Consider the following 17,247-nt stretch of genomic DNA (forward strand, 5'->3'; position numbering starts at 1 on the left):
AGCATGACTCGGGCCCACAGCACCTCCTGGGTGCACAGTCCGAGTGCCATGTACTCGGCTTCCGCCGATCTTAGCGCCACCGTGCGCTGGTGCTTCGACTTGAAGACCACCGGCGCCCCACTGATCAGCACCATCGTTCCGGACACCGAGCGGCGGTCATCCAGATTGCTGCCCCAATCCGCGTCCGTGTACGCCTCGACCACGATCTTCTCTTCATTGCCGTTGTAGACGATGCCGACGTCTCGGGTGCTCTTCAGTACCGGAGCACTCGGACCGCAGCCTTCCAATGCTGTTGCCCAGGATTCTCCAAGAATCTTGACACCTGCGTGACTATGTATGCCACATCCGGGCGAATGCACGTTGTGATGTACAACAGACATCCAATGAGTGCTCGGTATGGCTTTACTTGCATTGTCTCACGTTCGGCGTGAGTCGTCGGTGACTGAGTCTTCGTCAGCTTCTGTAGTGGGTCTAACTTGACTCACTACTTTTGCTTACACGTTGCGCAACGTGTATGAGAAAGCGTAAGTACTTAATAATTACTTAGGTTAATTATATTTGAATACACAAATATAAGTTAAGTAAGAAAGGATTCCAAGTGACTTAGATTAGGTAAAATGAGAACTGTATTGTTTGTAAATTGATCTTCCTCTAAAATCTGCTAAAAACTGTTTATCATCTATGAAAGGGTTGGCAGCGGCTGGCTGTCAGAGCCCCGCTAATATGCATGTCTCTGATTGGTAGAAAGATGCTGCTTTCTACCAATAGGATCTTTGGGTATGTGTGGACCACTCATTGTGGTGGTCCACTTCAATGTATCCATTGGTGTGTCATACACCAAGGTGAGGAAGTATCCAAAACTTTTAACAGATAACCTATCTGTTAAATTCACAAGTGGCTTGCAGCCACTTGTGCGTGTAACCCCGTTACACCATCCCCCCCTTAAGGTTAGACGCGCGGGGTCTCCGCACGTCAATCTTCGGAATTGACCATTCGTCAATTCTCCGCGTTTGGAGAAGAAATCCGCGCTCATTCAACGATGAGCGCGCCTCAGAAGAAGTCCGCAAAGTCGGTGGGGAGTCATCTCTCCATCGACGACTACTTCGAACGCCAGAAGGCGAAGTACGGCGACGTCGTCGACTTCGACGACGACGATGAAGACATGGAGGGCGAGGAGGACTCGCCCTCAAAGCGTAAAGACTCAGTGTCGAGCGAATCGCTCGACCCTCACGCCAAGAACGTTCGCCCGCGTGAAGGGGACGAATCGGACGCTTCGAGTTCGAAGCGTTCGCGTACTGAGAGTGATACCCCACTCTCTTCCGCTGGGGCTCTCAGTACTCCGCGCACTGCTGCTGCAGAGCATGATTTCAAAGCGCAAGGCTCCCCGCGCGCTGCAGGCGCAGCGCGCGATCCGTGGATGCCGTCCGCGTATGGGAACTCGGTGCCTCCGAATGAGGTGCCGCTGTACGTATGTAGCGCCATCAAAGATGACGCTGTGGCTGCCGAGCTGCACTTTGATGCGGAAACGCATCAAAGGCGCGATTACTACATCGGACTCTTTCATGAGCTCCGATGGTTTCAAAGCAAGAAGACGTCTTCTCGCAGCAAAGTGCCCGAGTGGCAGGCACTTTGTCAAAGTTGGAACGCCTTTGTTGAAAACTTCAACAAGAGGCCGAGTGCTTACCGTGATCGGATTAAGCAAGCGCGTGATCGCTTCGAGACGTACTCGAAGCGTGGAAAGCTGGAGCAACTTCATGTTGCTGCTGAGGAGGCAAATGTGCCGTGCGCTGTGCCCGAGGGCTTTCAGTGCACGAAGTGCTTTCCAGGCGCGGTCCGCTTGAGCGACCGCGACCTGAACGGGTACACGTCGTTCCGTGTGCCCGAGAGTCTCAAAGAGCTCCGTGCTAAGTTCTTAGCACGTGAGGGTTCGGGCGCTGGCGATGATCGCAGCGCTCGTATTACTTCCGCTGTGCCAGCGCGTACTACTCCTCGTACGCCCTCACCATTTCCGGAACGTCCTCCAGCAAGACGTTCCGCGGCTCCCATGTATCTCGATGGGGAGGAAATCCTCTCCAACGAATACGAAAACGATCCCCTTGAGGGTTCGTTTCCGGGATACTATGGTCAACAATCCGCTCAACAATCCAGCGGGTTGAGCTGCGGGCGTCACGGATCGGCGGTGGCGGGGGTGGGAACACGCCCCGGGTATGATCAGCCCCGGGCTGATCAGTATGCGCCTCTCCACGACCGGGTGACCGCCGTGGAGCGTCTGCAGGGCGCTGAGTTCGCCGCCCTAAAACAGGAGCTGGCGAACCAGAAGGCCCAAGTCGCGGCGGTCTCGCAGACCGCCTCGAATATCCAGGTCGAGCTGGGGACCCAGATAAAGGGGTTGCTCCAGCGCGTCCGCGCGCTGGAGGAGAGGTTGCTCGTTGCCGAGGCCAAGTCCTCCGCTTCTGCCTCGGCTCCTGCCGAGGCTTCGGGTCAGCCGAGCTAGATGGCTCGTGCTGCAGGTATGGCTTCAGCCGTCCGACGTAAAAGGTCGGATGGAGGCGCATGCTAGACGGTATGTCTAGCGTGTATGCGTCGCCGTGCCGTGCCAACACAGTGAACGGCCCGATGAAGCGCGGAGCAAGCTTGCTTGCTCCGAAACCCGAAACTGCATATCTAGGCAGGTTTTGTGTAGCTAACAAAACTAATGAACCAACTTTAAATTCATTTGTGTTGCCTCTGCCCGCATTGTCTGCGTTCAGCTTCTGTTGATCAACAGAAGCTGCTATTATGTCTTGGACAAACCGAATCACGGCTTGTCTTTTGGTGATGAAACTGATTGCATCCGAGCTGAAGTCATTCAGCTCGCTCTCCGCTAGAGGCCCGGCCTCTGCGTGGTTCTTTGCGGTGTCTGCGCCCTGCGCAGACCCGTGGTCGGGGCGCCCTGCGCAGACTCATGTGGTTTGTCCATTGTTGCAGCTGACACTGTGCAAGTGTCAGCGGTTTTCTGCGGCTGCTGTATTGCAGTCGTAGATCCTCCCCCACTTAAAGTGGGAGCCATCACTCTGAGTAAACTCGGTAGACGTGGATGCCGCATGGCATTCACGTAGAACGGTGTATGCCCGGTCGAGGCATGCACTGAGTTATTGATGGCAAACTCTGCCATCGATAAGCACTCGCTCCAGTATTGGAACGAGTGAGCGTAGCTCTTCAACATATCGACGAGCACGCGATTCACGCGCTCGGTTTGACCGTCCGTCTGCGGATGATCCGCAGTCGACATGGAAAGCTGGCTCCCAAGAAGTGTAAACACTTCTTGCCACAGGTGCGCTGTGAAGCGCGGGTCTATGTCCGACACGATGTCGGACGGCATGCCATGGTGTTTGAACACCATGACGACGAGCAGACGGGCCGTCTGCTTCGCGGTCACCTCTGCTGGCACCGCAGCAAGATGTACCATCTTGCTGAAGCGGTCTACGAAGACCACAACGCCGGTGTTCCCTCCGCTATCCGGGGGAAGACCAAAGATGAAGTCCAAAGACATGGACTTCCAACTCTCCGACGGAGTCGGTAGTGATTGTAAAGGAGCCTGCCCGAATGGCGCAGGCTTTACGCGTTGACATACCTCGCAAGCACGGATGTACTTGCGCACCCACTTATACTGGTGGTGCCAGTAGAAGTCGCGCGTGAGAAGGACGTAAGTCTTCTCACGTCCGAGATGTCCCGCAGTCGGGGCATCGTGATACTCGTACATGATCCTGAGTCGCAGGTCATGGTCATTCGGCACGACAACGCGATCCGCGTTGTCGTCGACTGCATTGTAAAGCAGTAGTCCGTCGTGCACACGAAAGCGGTGTGCACGCGCTCGAAGGTGCTTGGGCAGCTTCTGACGGGACTTGTCAGAAGGCGCTGTGCCATAGGCCAGCAAGAGCTTCGCGTCCGCGTCGTGCGCGTACGCGGCCTTCACATCGTCCAACAGAGACGATGTGGGTTTGCTCGATCGCATGGCGTCAATGGCATTGACGTCAGCAGCTTCTGCGTAGTCCGGCCGACGTGATAACGCGTCGGCCACTACATTCAATCTTCCGGGTTTGTATTCGACCCGGAAGTTATACTCCGCAAAGAATGAGAGCCATCTCGCCATTCTTTGTGAGTAATGTGGCGACTTCACTGCGGTGCGCAGTGAAGCATGGTCGGTGTAGACCACAAATGGTCTACTCCCAAGCAAATACACTCGGAACTTTGCGAGTGCATATTTCATGGCAAGGAGTTCCTTGTCATGCACCGGGTAGTTGCGCTCAGCTGGCTTCAGCTGACGCGATTGGTAGTAGACGACACGATCACGGCCCTCGTGATCGTGCTGCATTAACGCGCATCCGATCGCGAACTCGGATGCGTCACACACTACGTGAAATGGGCGATCTTGGTCAACCACTGCGAAGATCGGCGCCTCAGTCAAGCCCCGCTTGACTGCATCGAATGCCTTTTAGCAATCGGGTGTCCAATTCCACACAGCTTCTTTCTTAAGAAGCTGTGACAGCGGGCGGATCTTGCCCGCATATTCCTCCACGTACTTGCACAAGTACGTGGCCAAGCCAAGGAACTGCCTCAGTTCCTTGACACTTGAAGGCGTTGGCCATTCATTGATCACTCTGACCTTTTCCGGGTCAGGGCGAACACCATTCTTCCCTACGAGACACCCGAGGACGGGTATCTCGCTCGCCCCGAAGATACACTTCTTCAGGTTCGCGTAGAGCTTATGCTTTCGCATAAGCTCAAGTAGCTTCCGGAGATGCACCCTGTGCATCTCTACGTCGGTCTTCCCGTCCACAGCCCGGCTGTGGATGATCACATCATCGAAGTAGCTCGGTGCGAAGTCGCGCACCGAGCGCAACAAGTGCGTCACGCACCTGTTGAAAGTCGCAGGGGCGTTCTTAAGCCCCTGTGGCATTACTAGTCATTCCCAGAGCATGCCGCTTGGCGTGCTCACTGCCGTGAGAGGGATATCGCTCTCACGCATTAGGATTTGATAAAATCCATCTCGCAAGTCGAGAGCACTGTAAACGGTGCTCCCGGCCATCGAATCGATGATAACATCTTTTCGCGGTATCGGCGTCTGCGCCGGTACCGTCGCATCGTTCAGCTTGTTGTAGGCATGAACGATGCGCCATCCGACCTGTGGCTTTTTGACACAGAACGTCGGAGCACTGTGCGGGGACTTTGATTCCCGCACTTGTCCTGCTTTACGACGACTTTCAAAGAAGTCGTCGATCGCTTTTACTTGCTCTCGCGGCAGTGGCCACTGCCGCGTGACACAGTACTTCGTGCCCGGCACGAGATCAATCTCGTGCTGAATGCCCTTATCCTGCGGAAGCTCCGCAGGAATCTCTTCCGGGAGTACGTCTTTGTACTCCCTCAATAATTCGTAATAGGGACTCGACTTCAGCGAGTCCCAACCTTGTTCCTCGAAGCGCTCTCGCTTCGTCTTCGCACTGAGAGTGTCTTCACTCTCAGTGGTACTTCCCATGAAGAGCTGCCTCAGCTCTTCGCTCTCGCTCTCCGTTCTTTCGCTGTCCGAAAGAACACAGACTTGCTCGATGCGTCCATCGTGCAAGTCGCGCGTGAAGCGCTTCTAGCTCATGGCTGGAAGCGAAGTCAACTCCGACGCCATCGTCGGAGGACTAGCGAGTTCCATCTCACGATACTGGAATCCAGTATCGGTGCGCGTCAAGACGCTTAGCGTCTCGACATTCGGCGTCACCGCCGCAGTCTGCCGAGCAGACTGCTCTTGATGCGTCTCGGTCCCGGACCGAGACTTGCGCAGCGTTTTCCGCTTGCGCCGTCTTCTTGTTGTGCGGAGCCCGGCTCCACACAGTTGTTCTTCTTGTCCAGGCCCGGCCGTGGACAGTTGTTCGCCGGCAGACCCTGTCTGCCGGCGCGCGATATCAAGCCCAGCTTGGTCACATGGCGCTTCGTCGTGCAGCCCGGCTGCACGACAGCATGCAAATTGCGTCAGTGCGGTACGTTTGCAACCGTCCGCACTGTTTGCAGCGTCAACTCCCGGAGTTGACACGCCTTCGTCACCTCGACGCCATTCATTGGCGGAGCCCCTCATGACCGAGGATGCGTCGGCTCCCGGAGCCGACGCGTCGTTGTCGACCTGACCGGTTCGGGTCAGGGACTGTCCCTTACACGCTTGAACGTGGGTGTTGGTTCCCGGAACCAACACATCTTTTTCTTCCGACGTCGGCAGCATTGCCGACGTGGGTTTCACTTGTGCGCGACCTCGCGCACTCCTTGGGCACTCCGGGACAGCAGCGTTAAGCGCTGTCTCGACTGGTGAGCCGCGCGCACCTGTTGGTGCGTGCGCTGCGGTAACAGGGCCATCGCTCTCTGTTCCGCTGTCGCGTCCGAAGCGCACGAGCGTGCGCTTCTTCCAGTCTATCACCGGATCATGCCGTGCAAGCCACGGCATGCCCATTACCACGTCGAACTTATCGTCCAGGTCCAGGACGATAAAGTGTTCGACAAACACTCGTTGTTTGTACGAGAAGCGCACGTTCACGACGCGCTTCTCGGTCTTCACGATGGCACCTGTTGCCAGTCGTACTTCCAGAAGACTTCGAGGTACATTTACTTCCTCGAAGTCAAGTCTCGACAGGCTTCGTAGTCGAACAAAGTTGTTCGACGCGCCTGAATCTACCAAAGCTCGAAGAGAGTCACTCGCTCTCTTCGAGTAAACCTTCAAGATGACTAGGTTCGGCCTGTCATCTTGTTTCTTGCAGTGAGAGCTGGTCTCACTGGGGGCTGCAGTCCTCAGTGTCGCGTGCCCGATGTCGGCACGCGCGACTGCATTACCAGTAGGGCGCCCCGCGCCTACTGGATGTTCGCGTTTTTTGTTGGTCCGCGGCGATGCCTAGCATCGCCACGACGGCCACCTACAGGGGGCATGGGAGCTGTGCACTCCCGTGCAAAGTGACCGATCCTTCCGCAACGGAAGCATCGCACGTTACCTCCCTGCTGCTGGTAACCAGCGGTTGTTGCATTCGAGAGGTCCATTGGCTCCGGGCCTCCCGTACTCGTTACCGGGCGTGGTTGCGGCCTCGGCACGTTCACATGCAGTTTAGCCTGCCGCAGGCTAAACGCTTCTTGCATGGCAAGAGTAATCGCAGCTTCGAGAGTACTCGGGTACTCTCGGAAGAGATAGGTCTTCACAGGCCCATCTCTAAGCCCCTTCATCAACGTGACAACCTTGGTCGCCTCGTCAATCGGGTTAGTCACGATATTTGATACCAAATATCGTGCGCGCTGCGCGTAAGCATGGACGTCATGCTTGCCCTGCTGAAGGTCGAGGAACTCCGCCCTCGACCGGAACTCGTTTTGCGGGGGCTCAAACGCTTGTTTGAGCTCCTCTTTGAATACTTCGTACGTGCTGAAGCACGTAGGATCGGAGAGTCGGCGCCCATACGCCCAACTCCTTGCGCGTCCACCAAGACATGACATGGCGAACGCAACCTTTGACAACGGGTCGACGATACATCGAGCGCTATGGCTGTGTCGAGTTCGACAAGCCATCGGAGGAGAGGCTCGCCCTCTCTTCCCACGTAATTGCTTACGCTCAACTTTAATGGTTGAGCACGCGGTGTCGTCCCTGACGACGCCGTCACTGAGGAAGCAGCATCACGCTGCTCCTTCATGATGAACCCCAGAGCAACACCATGTTGCTCCGTCGGCGATAGCGTACGCAGCATCGTGGCTATCGCCGCCTCTCCAATGACTGTTGACAGTCGTTGGAGGGCCTCCCATTCTGGGTCAGACAGGTGGGGGCAGTCAGCGCGTGCAACATGCGTTGCAGGCGTGTTGGAGCTCTCCATGGGCACCTCCGTGCTCATGTGGTTCTCGGCTCCGCGTTCGTACACCGCGTACGAACGTCAAGCAGTCGGTCGTTGGACGGACTACAAAGTGCTACCAGGTGTAGTGGGTCTAACTTGACTCACTACTTTAGCTTACACGTTGCGCAACGTGTATGAGGAAGCGTAAGTACTTAGTAATTACTTAGGTTAATTATATTTGAATACACAAATATAAGTTAACTTAGACAAGACTCCAAGTAGGTAGTTTAAGGTAAAATGAGAACTGTATTGCTTGTAAATTGATCTTCCTCTAAAATCTGCTAAAAACTGTTTATCATCTATGAAAGGGTTGGCAGCGGCTGGCTGTCAGAGCCCCGCTAATATGCATGTCTCTGATTGGTAGAAAGATGCTGCTTTCTACCAATAGGATCTTTGGGTATGTGTGGACCACTCATTGTGGTGGTCCACTTCAATGTATCCATTGGTGTGTCTTACACCAAGGTGAGGAAGTATCCAAAACTTTTAACAGATAACCTATCTGTTAAATTCACAAGTGGCTTGCAGCCACTTGTGCGTGTAACCCCGTTACAGCTTCAGACCCGACTCGCACGTGTTCACCACCACCTTGGCATCCTGTTGGTTGAGCCGCTTCACCACGTCGTCAATGTAACGCGTCTGCTTTATCATGAGCGTTTTGGCCATGTAGTCGTGGTTGATCTCCATACCAAGAATGAACTTGGCCTCGCCCAACTCCTTCATCTTGAACGAGTTCTTGAGCGCCACCTTGACCTCCTGGATCTCGGCAGTCGTCTTGGCCGCAATGATCATGTCGCCCACGTACAGGCAGATGTACACGTACTTGTCATCCATGCCCTTGACGTTGACACACTGGTCGGCCCCGCAACTCCGAAATCCGATGTTCACGAAAACTCGGTGGATAGTCTTGTGCCAAGCATACACTGCTTGCTTCAGACCGTTGATCGCCTTCTCGAGTCTGCACATCATGTTCCTCGCGTTCGCGACGCCGTAGGGCACCTCCATGTACACGCGCTCCGTGAGTCCGCTGTTGAGGAACGCAGTGTCCGCATCCAACTGCTCGGCCACGTACGCCTTCGTCACCACCACCGACAACATAACTCGGATTGAGTTCATGTTGGCCACTGGCGAGTATGTCTCGAAGAAGTCTACGCCAAACTTCTGCTTGAACCCTTTCGCCACCAGGCGAGCCTTGTACCTGATTACTTGGTCGTGCTCGTTGCGCTTCTTCGCGAACACCCATCGACATCCGATCGGCCGAGCATTCGCTGTCATTTGCACCATCGTCCAGGACCCATTGTCGGCGTGTGTTTTTAGCTCCGCGTTCATCGCCTTAATCCACTCCAAAGACTCGTTGCTACGCATCGCCTGTTGATACGCGCTTGGCGCGTCGTCCGCCTCACCGACATCTGCAGCGTACGCCAACACAGCTTCTGCAAGTAGGTTATCCTCGTCATACCTCGGTCGCTTAGGCGATGGAGGCCAGAAGTGATCGTCGTTGTCCGAGTCTTCGCTGCTGTGCATCCTCGAGTCTTTGGCACCTGCTAATCCATCCCCAAGAATCGCAGATTCACGTATACGCCGGATTCGTTCCGGTTCTGGGTGGAACACCATTTCCTCAGTCATCGCTGGGTTCCCCACCCTTTGGAAGTTCGTCAGATCCTGTACCGATGACTTGTTCAACTCCGCCTCTCGCATTTCCGAGTCTTCGGAGGTTTCTCCCACTGACTCCAATGGGTTGTCAGTCGTAGGTTGCTGCGCAGGTTCCGGTAATGCAGCATCCTTTCCACTTGGACGGTCACCGAGTCTTCGGTGGACGCCGTGTCGTAGATGCCATTTACTTCTCGTTCGTCGAGTTTCACCGATCTGGTCACCTTCACCTTATTTGACTCCAAGTCGTACACTCGCTAACCCTTCGAGTCTTCGGCGTACCCCAGGAACATGCACTTGAAGCTCTTCGCTTCCAACTTCGTGCGCTTGGCCTTGCCAATGTGTGCATACCCGATCGATCCAAACACACGTAAGTGGTCCAGCCTAGGTTTCGCCTTGAACGACAACTCGTACGGAGTCTTCGTTGGGTGCATACTGTTGGTCGACCGGTTGGTTAAGTACACTGCCGTGCTGACTGCCTCTGTCCACCACAACGTGGTCACCCCTTTGTAATGCAGCATGCTCCGAGCCTTCTCCATGATCGTTCGATTCATCCGCTCTGCCACTCCATTCTGCTGAGGGCTACACGGGACGGTCTTCTGGTACATGATCCCGTTCTGCCGGCAGATCGCGTCCATCGACTTGTTGACGAACTCGCTGCCATTGTCCGAGCGCAGACACTTGATGCGCTCTCCCCACTGATTCTGGTACAGCTTCGTGAACAACTTGGACTTAACCGCGACCTCGCTCTTCTTAGTCAAGAAGTACACCACGACGTGCCGCGAGTAGTCATCCACAACGGTAAGCACATACCTGGCCCCGCTCTTAGACTTCGTCTTCATGGGGCCCATCACGTCCGTATGAACGAGCTCTAGCGGACGTGTCGTTTTCGTCAACGATCGCGATGGGAAGTGCGCGACCGTCTGCTTGCCCATCATGCATCCGCCGCATAGGGTCTTAACCGTTTTCTGGGTCATCGGCAGCCCAGTCGTGGCTCGCCGAGTCTTCGCCAACGAGTCGTCGTTGAGGTGTTCCATGCGAGCGTGCCAAAGATCCCACCCGCTTTCGACCCCCGAGTACTCCGTGTAGTACGCCGTGTCCTGCTGGCCGTCCAGCACGTACGCCTTGCCGATCTTCTTCCCCGAAGCGATCGCCGTCGACTTGTTCCAAATGACACACGACTTGCGCTGGAGCTCCACGCTCATGTCGCGCTCAGCCAACTTTCCGACCGAGAGCAGTCGTCGGTCGAGGCCGGGTATGTGGAGTACCTCCACCATTCGGATTCGCTTGCCGTCAATGCCCGTCAAGCCTACTGACCCCGCCCCAGCCACGCGAATTTTCTTTCCATCCGCGATTGTCACAAACATGTCCGCCGACATGTCCGCGTACTCGAACAAGTCGTCGCGGTGTGGCGTCATGTGCGCCGTCGCACCACTATCGATCAGCCACCCTGCCGACCGATCCTCACCAACAGCGAAGATTGAGTCTTCGTTGGTATCACCATTGCCTTGCTCCGGGCAGTCCCGCTTCATGTGACCGAATTTGTCGCAGTTGAAGCACTTGCCCTCGAACCTGCCGAGCTTTCGTCCGCCATTGCTCTTCCGGTCGAACCCTTGTCGAACCTTTGGTTCTTACCCTTGCCTTCGAACGAAGTAGTCTTCAGCGCACGCTCCGAAGACTCCTTCTTCTCCTTTCGCTCGTACTCCTTGAGCAACTTCTCCTTGAACTCGATGAGCGTCACGTCCTTAGAGTTCTCGACGATCGATGAGATCAACTCGTACTCAGCAGGCAGACTGCTCATCAAAATAACGAGTTGTCGGCCATCGTCCAGCGGCATGTCCAGCGTTTGCAGGCCCACGATGAGCTCGTCGAACTTGTCCAGATGCTTCGCCATCGTCGAGCCTTCCTCCATCTTGAACTCATGGAGGCGACGAGTCATCGCTACGCGGTTATGCATCGTCGTCCAGTTGTAAAACTCTCCCAGAGTATTCCATGCTTGAATGGCCGAGGTAGCCGACCGAATCTTCGTGTGGTGCTCCACCGCCACCCCTTGGGCGATGAGTCCGAGCGCCTTCATGTCGATGAGCAACCAGGCCTCGGTGACCTCACTCGGGTCCTTCACCACTTGCACGTGCGCCAACAGCCCCTTCCTCGCCAGCCCCATCCGCATAGCGAACTCCCAGTGGATGTAGTTGTCGCTTCCCAGGATGACTTCGGCCTTCATGCTGGACATCATCATGTCCGTCGTCGTGGGCTTGAGATTGTGCGGCTGTTAACCTGTTCTTTTTGGTTATGAGGGCAAATGCCGAAGTGAAATTTATCGTTAAGCCCAAATCTACCTTACTGTCCTCCTCTTCCTGTTGTTCCCCTTGTGCTCCTTGATGCCTCTCATCATGTTGTTTACCCTACCGAGGACTCAGTGTCACTCTTCGGTCTATCCAACCACATCACGCCTATGCACGTGCCGTGCCCACCGTCAACTCGTTCACCGAGGAGTCATCTCCGGATGAGTCTTCGCTGGGTCCTTCCCGTCTCCGGATGAGTCTTCGCTGGGATCGTCCTGTCTACACTGGCGGTACACAATACCATCAGTCCTGTCTACACTCGCGGCGCACAATACCAACAAGCATTATGACCAGCCTGCAGAAAAAGGGCCAGCATATTGGTGCTGTCCACGAGACTTTTGGTCTGATGACGGAAGATTATCCTGAGCTCAAGGATTATCTCGCTGCTGATGCAGCTATTGCGCACAGCCCGCTCTTCGAGTCCGCGGTGGTCAAGATCATCAACGGGGAGAAGGCTAGTCTCGCGGTCGAAGAAAAAGACCAGGTTGCCTGCTTTTTGCTGCCTTCGGCCTCAACAGCGTCGGCGACACAGCGTAGTTCAACTAAAAGTGATGACAAGCGAACCTATGCCAGTCAATTACGTGAACGCAAGCGACAGCGGATGACACCGAGCGAGGAGTATGCCGACCTTCGTTTTATTACCGGGACGTCGGCATCGGCTGAACGTCTTTTTAGCAATGCCAAACACGTGTTAAGATCGACTCGGAAGCGATTGACCCCGGAAAATTTTCGAGAAGCTGCTCTTTCTCAAGCATAACCGTCATCTTTGGAATGCCGACCTTGTAGCACAGGCAAGGAAGGCAGCTTCATCGTGAGCGGTAACAACGCAATAGTTATGTTCGCAGTATTGCAGTTAATATTGCGAGCATGACCAGCATTGCAGTTCTTATTGCAAACCTAATGGATATTCCAATACATATTGCTACTCACAGTCCTCTTTACAATGCCCTCCCGTACATTTTTGGCCATCACTGACGAGCACCACTACTGTATGTACTGGTTTTACTTATAAGTATGAACTACTACTACAATAGGTAGTACCGTAAATCACGGCGATCATGTAACGTCGTAAAAAGTCCAATACATAAGCGTAAAAAGTATCGTAAAAGATTTCTCGACGCCAACACGGAGGTGCTTCCTATCTGATAGGGGTGCCACACGTTTCTCCATCTCTCTGATGAAAGCGACAAGAAAATTCAGCATCGAAAAACTTTTAACGATACTTTTTACGCTTATGTATTGGACTTTTTACGACGTTACATGACCGCCGTGATTTACGGACTACGGTAGTACCGAATGAGGCGACCCACATAATTTCATCTGAATATCTAATTATGCCTTTTAATAGGATTTGCGAGCCCTGGGTTATTTTGGTGACTCGGGTAGTCGCCAGCCGCTTCACATGCTCCACTGCAGGCCAGCGTCCTCATTTTGATCAGCCCACAGCATTTTTTTTGTTTTATAATATTTCATTGCACGATCTCTTCGTTTTCGTTTTCGTTTATCAGTGCGGTACATTGTTGTCACTTAACGTATTTGGCTAACGACATTTATGCCCTATCCGACCGGTGTCTCCTACCACCGACTCGCTCTGCCAGAGCCTCCTTCCGATGTTCAGATGGGAAGGTATGAACCCCGAAGTTCTCATGAGTGTTCTGCCCCATCCAGTGACCCACGTCACCAATCGCATAAGTGTAAAGCGGATCCCATTCCGAGGCGGAGCCCAGCACTCGGGTAGGTTGTTGCTGCCTGCTCGATAGTATTGTATTGCACGATCTCTGAGATATCATCTCTCATGTGTAGAAAGGTGTATCTGTTCCAACTGTCTGTCAACGCGTATAATACTGTAGTGTGCTGTACTCATCGGGTTCGATGCTATGCTTTTTTTTTTAATCTAGTGCAACATAGATGTCTTGGCCACCCACACGAGGCTGTTCGGGGTTGTACCCCCACTGGGGGTCCCCCAGACCCCCCATTACGAAAACAGCCCCGTTCGCTGGAATGCTCGTCGCTGGGCCCGCCTACGCAAATACCGCGCGGCCCAGCTTCGCGAGCACCCCGCGTGGGGTTGCTACGGCTACGCTCCTCGCAACCGCTCACTGCCACAGACAGCAGAAGTAGAGAGTCCTGCGTGGAGATCTGGACTAAACGATCTCTACGGGCAATGTACTTGCGCTCGGAGCCACCTGTAATTTAATGGGAAATGGTGACGTCACCATGCCTGTGGGCGGGTTGTTGCGTTACTTGCCGGGTTTGAACGCTAACAACCTATATACTCAGCCTAGGGCTACGCAGTCCGCCAATGTCCCGGCGGATGCACGAAAGTGCTGTTCTCTATTCATGGAGAGTGTGATGTGCTCGGTGCAGTCTGCCTTCTATGTCTTCGACCCACTTAGCAATGTCGTTGCGCTTCAGCGGAGAAATACTTGTAAATCGCCGCTTCATGTCGGCTTCTGTTGGTCTTGCAATTGTCTACTGGCATTGCAAGGTTCGCGAGTTTGTCACAGACCTAGTTGTGGTGACGATGATGATGGCACGGCCCCCAGCCAGCTGCCTCGATACTATGACTATTGTACGACAAGTCGCCTACTGTACAGCCACAGAAAGGAAATAGCAGCCGTAGCTATGGTTACGATTTGGTTACGGTTCTCTAACTACGGACCCTCTGTACATCGACGCTACTGTATTTGTACTGTACAGTAGGCGTGAAATAGATAAGCAGCTGCAACGTCTGGTAATGAGCAACCAGCAGAGAGATCATGCTGCCCAATCTCTTCGTTTTAGCTATCATGTGTTTGGTTTAGAGTTGCAGTGGGCTGTTTTAGATACATGTATAATGAAAATTATAGACTCTGTAGTATAGAGCCTCACCTGCAGAAAAATCTTTTTGTGCTGTACCATGTAAACACAGAATAATCACTGCATACGTCTGCTGTTCCAGGTGGGCAAGTGTCCATGCATCCGACCTGACCTACAGTTCAGTATTCTAATACTAGTACAAACCAAGAAATGTATGAACTCACAGCACGTTCACGAACCTTCTGCGCTGTCACCCGTTAGATTTGAGATAAGGTCGCGAGCCTTTGCACGAATACGTTGTTCACCAGAGCAATTTACCTCGAATTGAGGCTTTGACTCTGTTCAATCAGCAAGTCACTAGCAAATTTTCCTGCTCCCTCTCAAGCTTATCTTCGGTCAATTTCTACCGCCAAGTCGACGCAACATGCCTTATACGCCACGACGAACCGTTCTTCTAAGTTTGGTTCTTGCTCTCGCAAGCTGTTTCACCTGCGAAGCCTCCATCGTTAGAGGAACCGCTCCAGGTTTTGCGGTCGGCACAACGGGCGGAGGCGATGCTAAACCAGTTTACCCAACTACCATCTCTGAATTGACATCGGCGCTCAGTGACGACGTACCCCGCGTGGTCGTCCTCAAGCAAGAGTTCCGCTTCGTTAACACCGAGGGATCCAAGACAGAGAAAGGTTGTCGCTCGAAGAACAACCTTGACTGTATCGCCAAGAAGAATGGATTTCTAGGACAGGATACAATCCAACCAACCTTCACCACCTGCGACGGTTCTATGATCGACGTGACCTACGACAAGGCGGCTATCACTCCTCTCAACGTTGGCAGCAACAAGACTCTCGTGGGCGAAGGCACCAAGGGCATCCTGAACGGCAAGGGACTCTTCATCACAGGTAGCAATGTCATTATTCAGAACATTCACATCACCAACTTGAACCCTCAGTTCGTGTGGGGTGGCGACGCCATCACCATTCGAAGCACGTATGGTGCTCCTCCCAAGGGTGTTTGGATCGATCACGTGAAGATCTCAAGCGTCGGTCGCCAAATGATTGTCATTGACTTTTCGGGAGCCACTGGAGTCACCATCAGCAACTCGGACTTCGACGGCAGAACCAAGTACTCGTCTTCGTGCGATGGTCGCCACTACTGGGGCTTCTTGCTCTTAGGCAAGAAGACCGAGTTGAGCTTGCTGCACAACTACATCCACCATACATCCGGCCGATCGCCGAAGATTGGGGGCCACGACGGCGAGACTTCGGTCGTGCACGCTGCCAACAACTACTTCTACGATAACTCTGGTCACGCGTTTGACGTGGCAACGGGAGGGTACGCGGTAGCCGAGGGCAACTACTTCGCCTCCGTGAAGATGCCGAACATCGACGATCCAAGCGGAAACTTCCTGGTTCCGACGGTGGGCAGTGACTGCAAAGCGAGCATCGGTCGCGACTGCAAGCTGAACGTTCTCGTTAACAGCGGTACTCTGAAGGGGCAATCGGAAGGCAGTGTGGCCTCGAAGCTTGCTGATGTCAAGACAGTGATCAATCAGTATAAGGTCACACCGGCTGCCCAATTCTCGATAGCGACCGGAAACTTCGGTGTTGGCAATCTGGGTAACAGCGTTTCTCAGTCAAGCACCGCACAGTCAGCAAACAGTGTCGCCCAATCGAACACAGCACAACCTGTCGTGCAGACGGATGGGAATCACAAACTGTGAAGCGCTTCGGCGAGAAAGAATTCTACCTCTTGAACTGCCCAGACAGACAAGGACAATGTGAGCGTTGGTTGTAGAGACGTACAGCGCCATGTTGTGAGCTTCTACAAACCCAGAAAGACTGTATTTCTTTTGACATGATGTTGTGAGTAAAAAATGAATGGTCGGATTGCTTCTTACGTAGAGTAGAGTCTTGGTCGTAGAGCGCAAAGTGCATCTTCTATAGTAAATTGAGCTAAAATCAACGTACGTTTGTAGCTTGAGCATAGGTACTTGAAGCAGATTTGACCGCTAAGGCAGGTTACCTACAAGTTCTACGTACTGTACTACCACGTAGAGTTAGCTACTGTAGTACCGTGTAGGATAGTAGAAAACTCGGCGTTCCGTTCGTTCCCGCAGCATTTATTCCAGTCCTAGAAAGCACGGGAATAAAATTTGGGTCCCCTCTGCCAGATTTTTGATTGGCTCCCACTCTGATGGATGGTTCTTTTCTGGCGTATTTCTTACCATATTTGGGATTTGGTCCGATTTGATCAGTCCAAAACGAGCCGATTTTGGGAGAAAAGCCAAATCTCATTAAATCCGAAAAAACATTATTGCAGTCAAATTGACAAATATGCCTTATTTGGCACTATAACGACATATCATGACGGTTGCATCCTCGCACGACAACTACTGTAGCCTTCACGCAGCAGCAGCAACATCACATGCCGACTTCAAATTGAACGTCATTGCATGATGAAGTTCGATCTAAAAATAATTTGAGTGTGTACAATGTAATAGTTTGGAAAACGTCAACATAGTTTATGTGGAAAGCGATATGACGACGAACGAAACATGTTTGGGAGAATTTTGTTGT

General features: G+C 53.4%; 1 protein-coding gene across 1 annotated transcript; it reads left to right on the top strand.

Annotated features, from left to right (window-relative positions):
* Nucleotides 1-15,452: 15,452 nt before the first annotated feature.
* On the top strand, nucleotides 15,453-16,391 carry IUM83_15741 (pectate lyase; the record flags this gene model as incomplete). Its single annotated transcript, XM_067940579.1, has 1 exon — nucleotides 15,453-16,391. The coding sequence occupies one exon, from the start codon at nucleotides 15,453-15,455 to the stop codon at nucleotides 16,389-16,391; it is 939 nt and encodes a 312-aa protein (XP_067782133.1).
* Between the last annotated feature and the right edge of the window lie 856 nt (nucleotides 16,392-17,247).

This window comes from Phytophthora cinnamomi (genome assembly GCF_018691715.1).
Source record: "Phytophthora cinnamomi strain GKB4 chromosome Unknown Contig111, whole genome shotgun sequence".
Lineage (NCBI taxonomy): Eukaryota > Oomycota > Peronosporomycetes > Peronosporales > Peronosporaceae > Phytophthora > Phytophthora cinnamomi.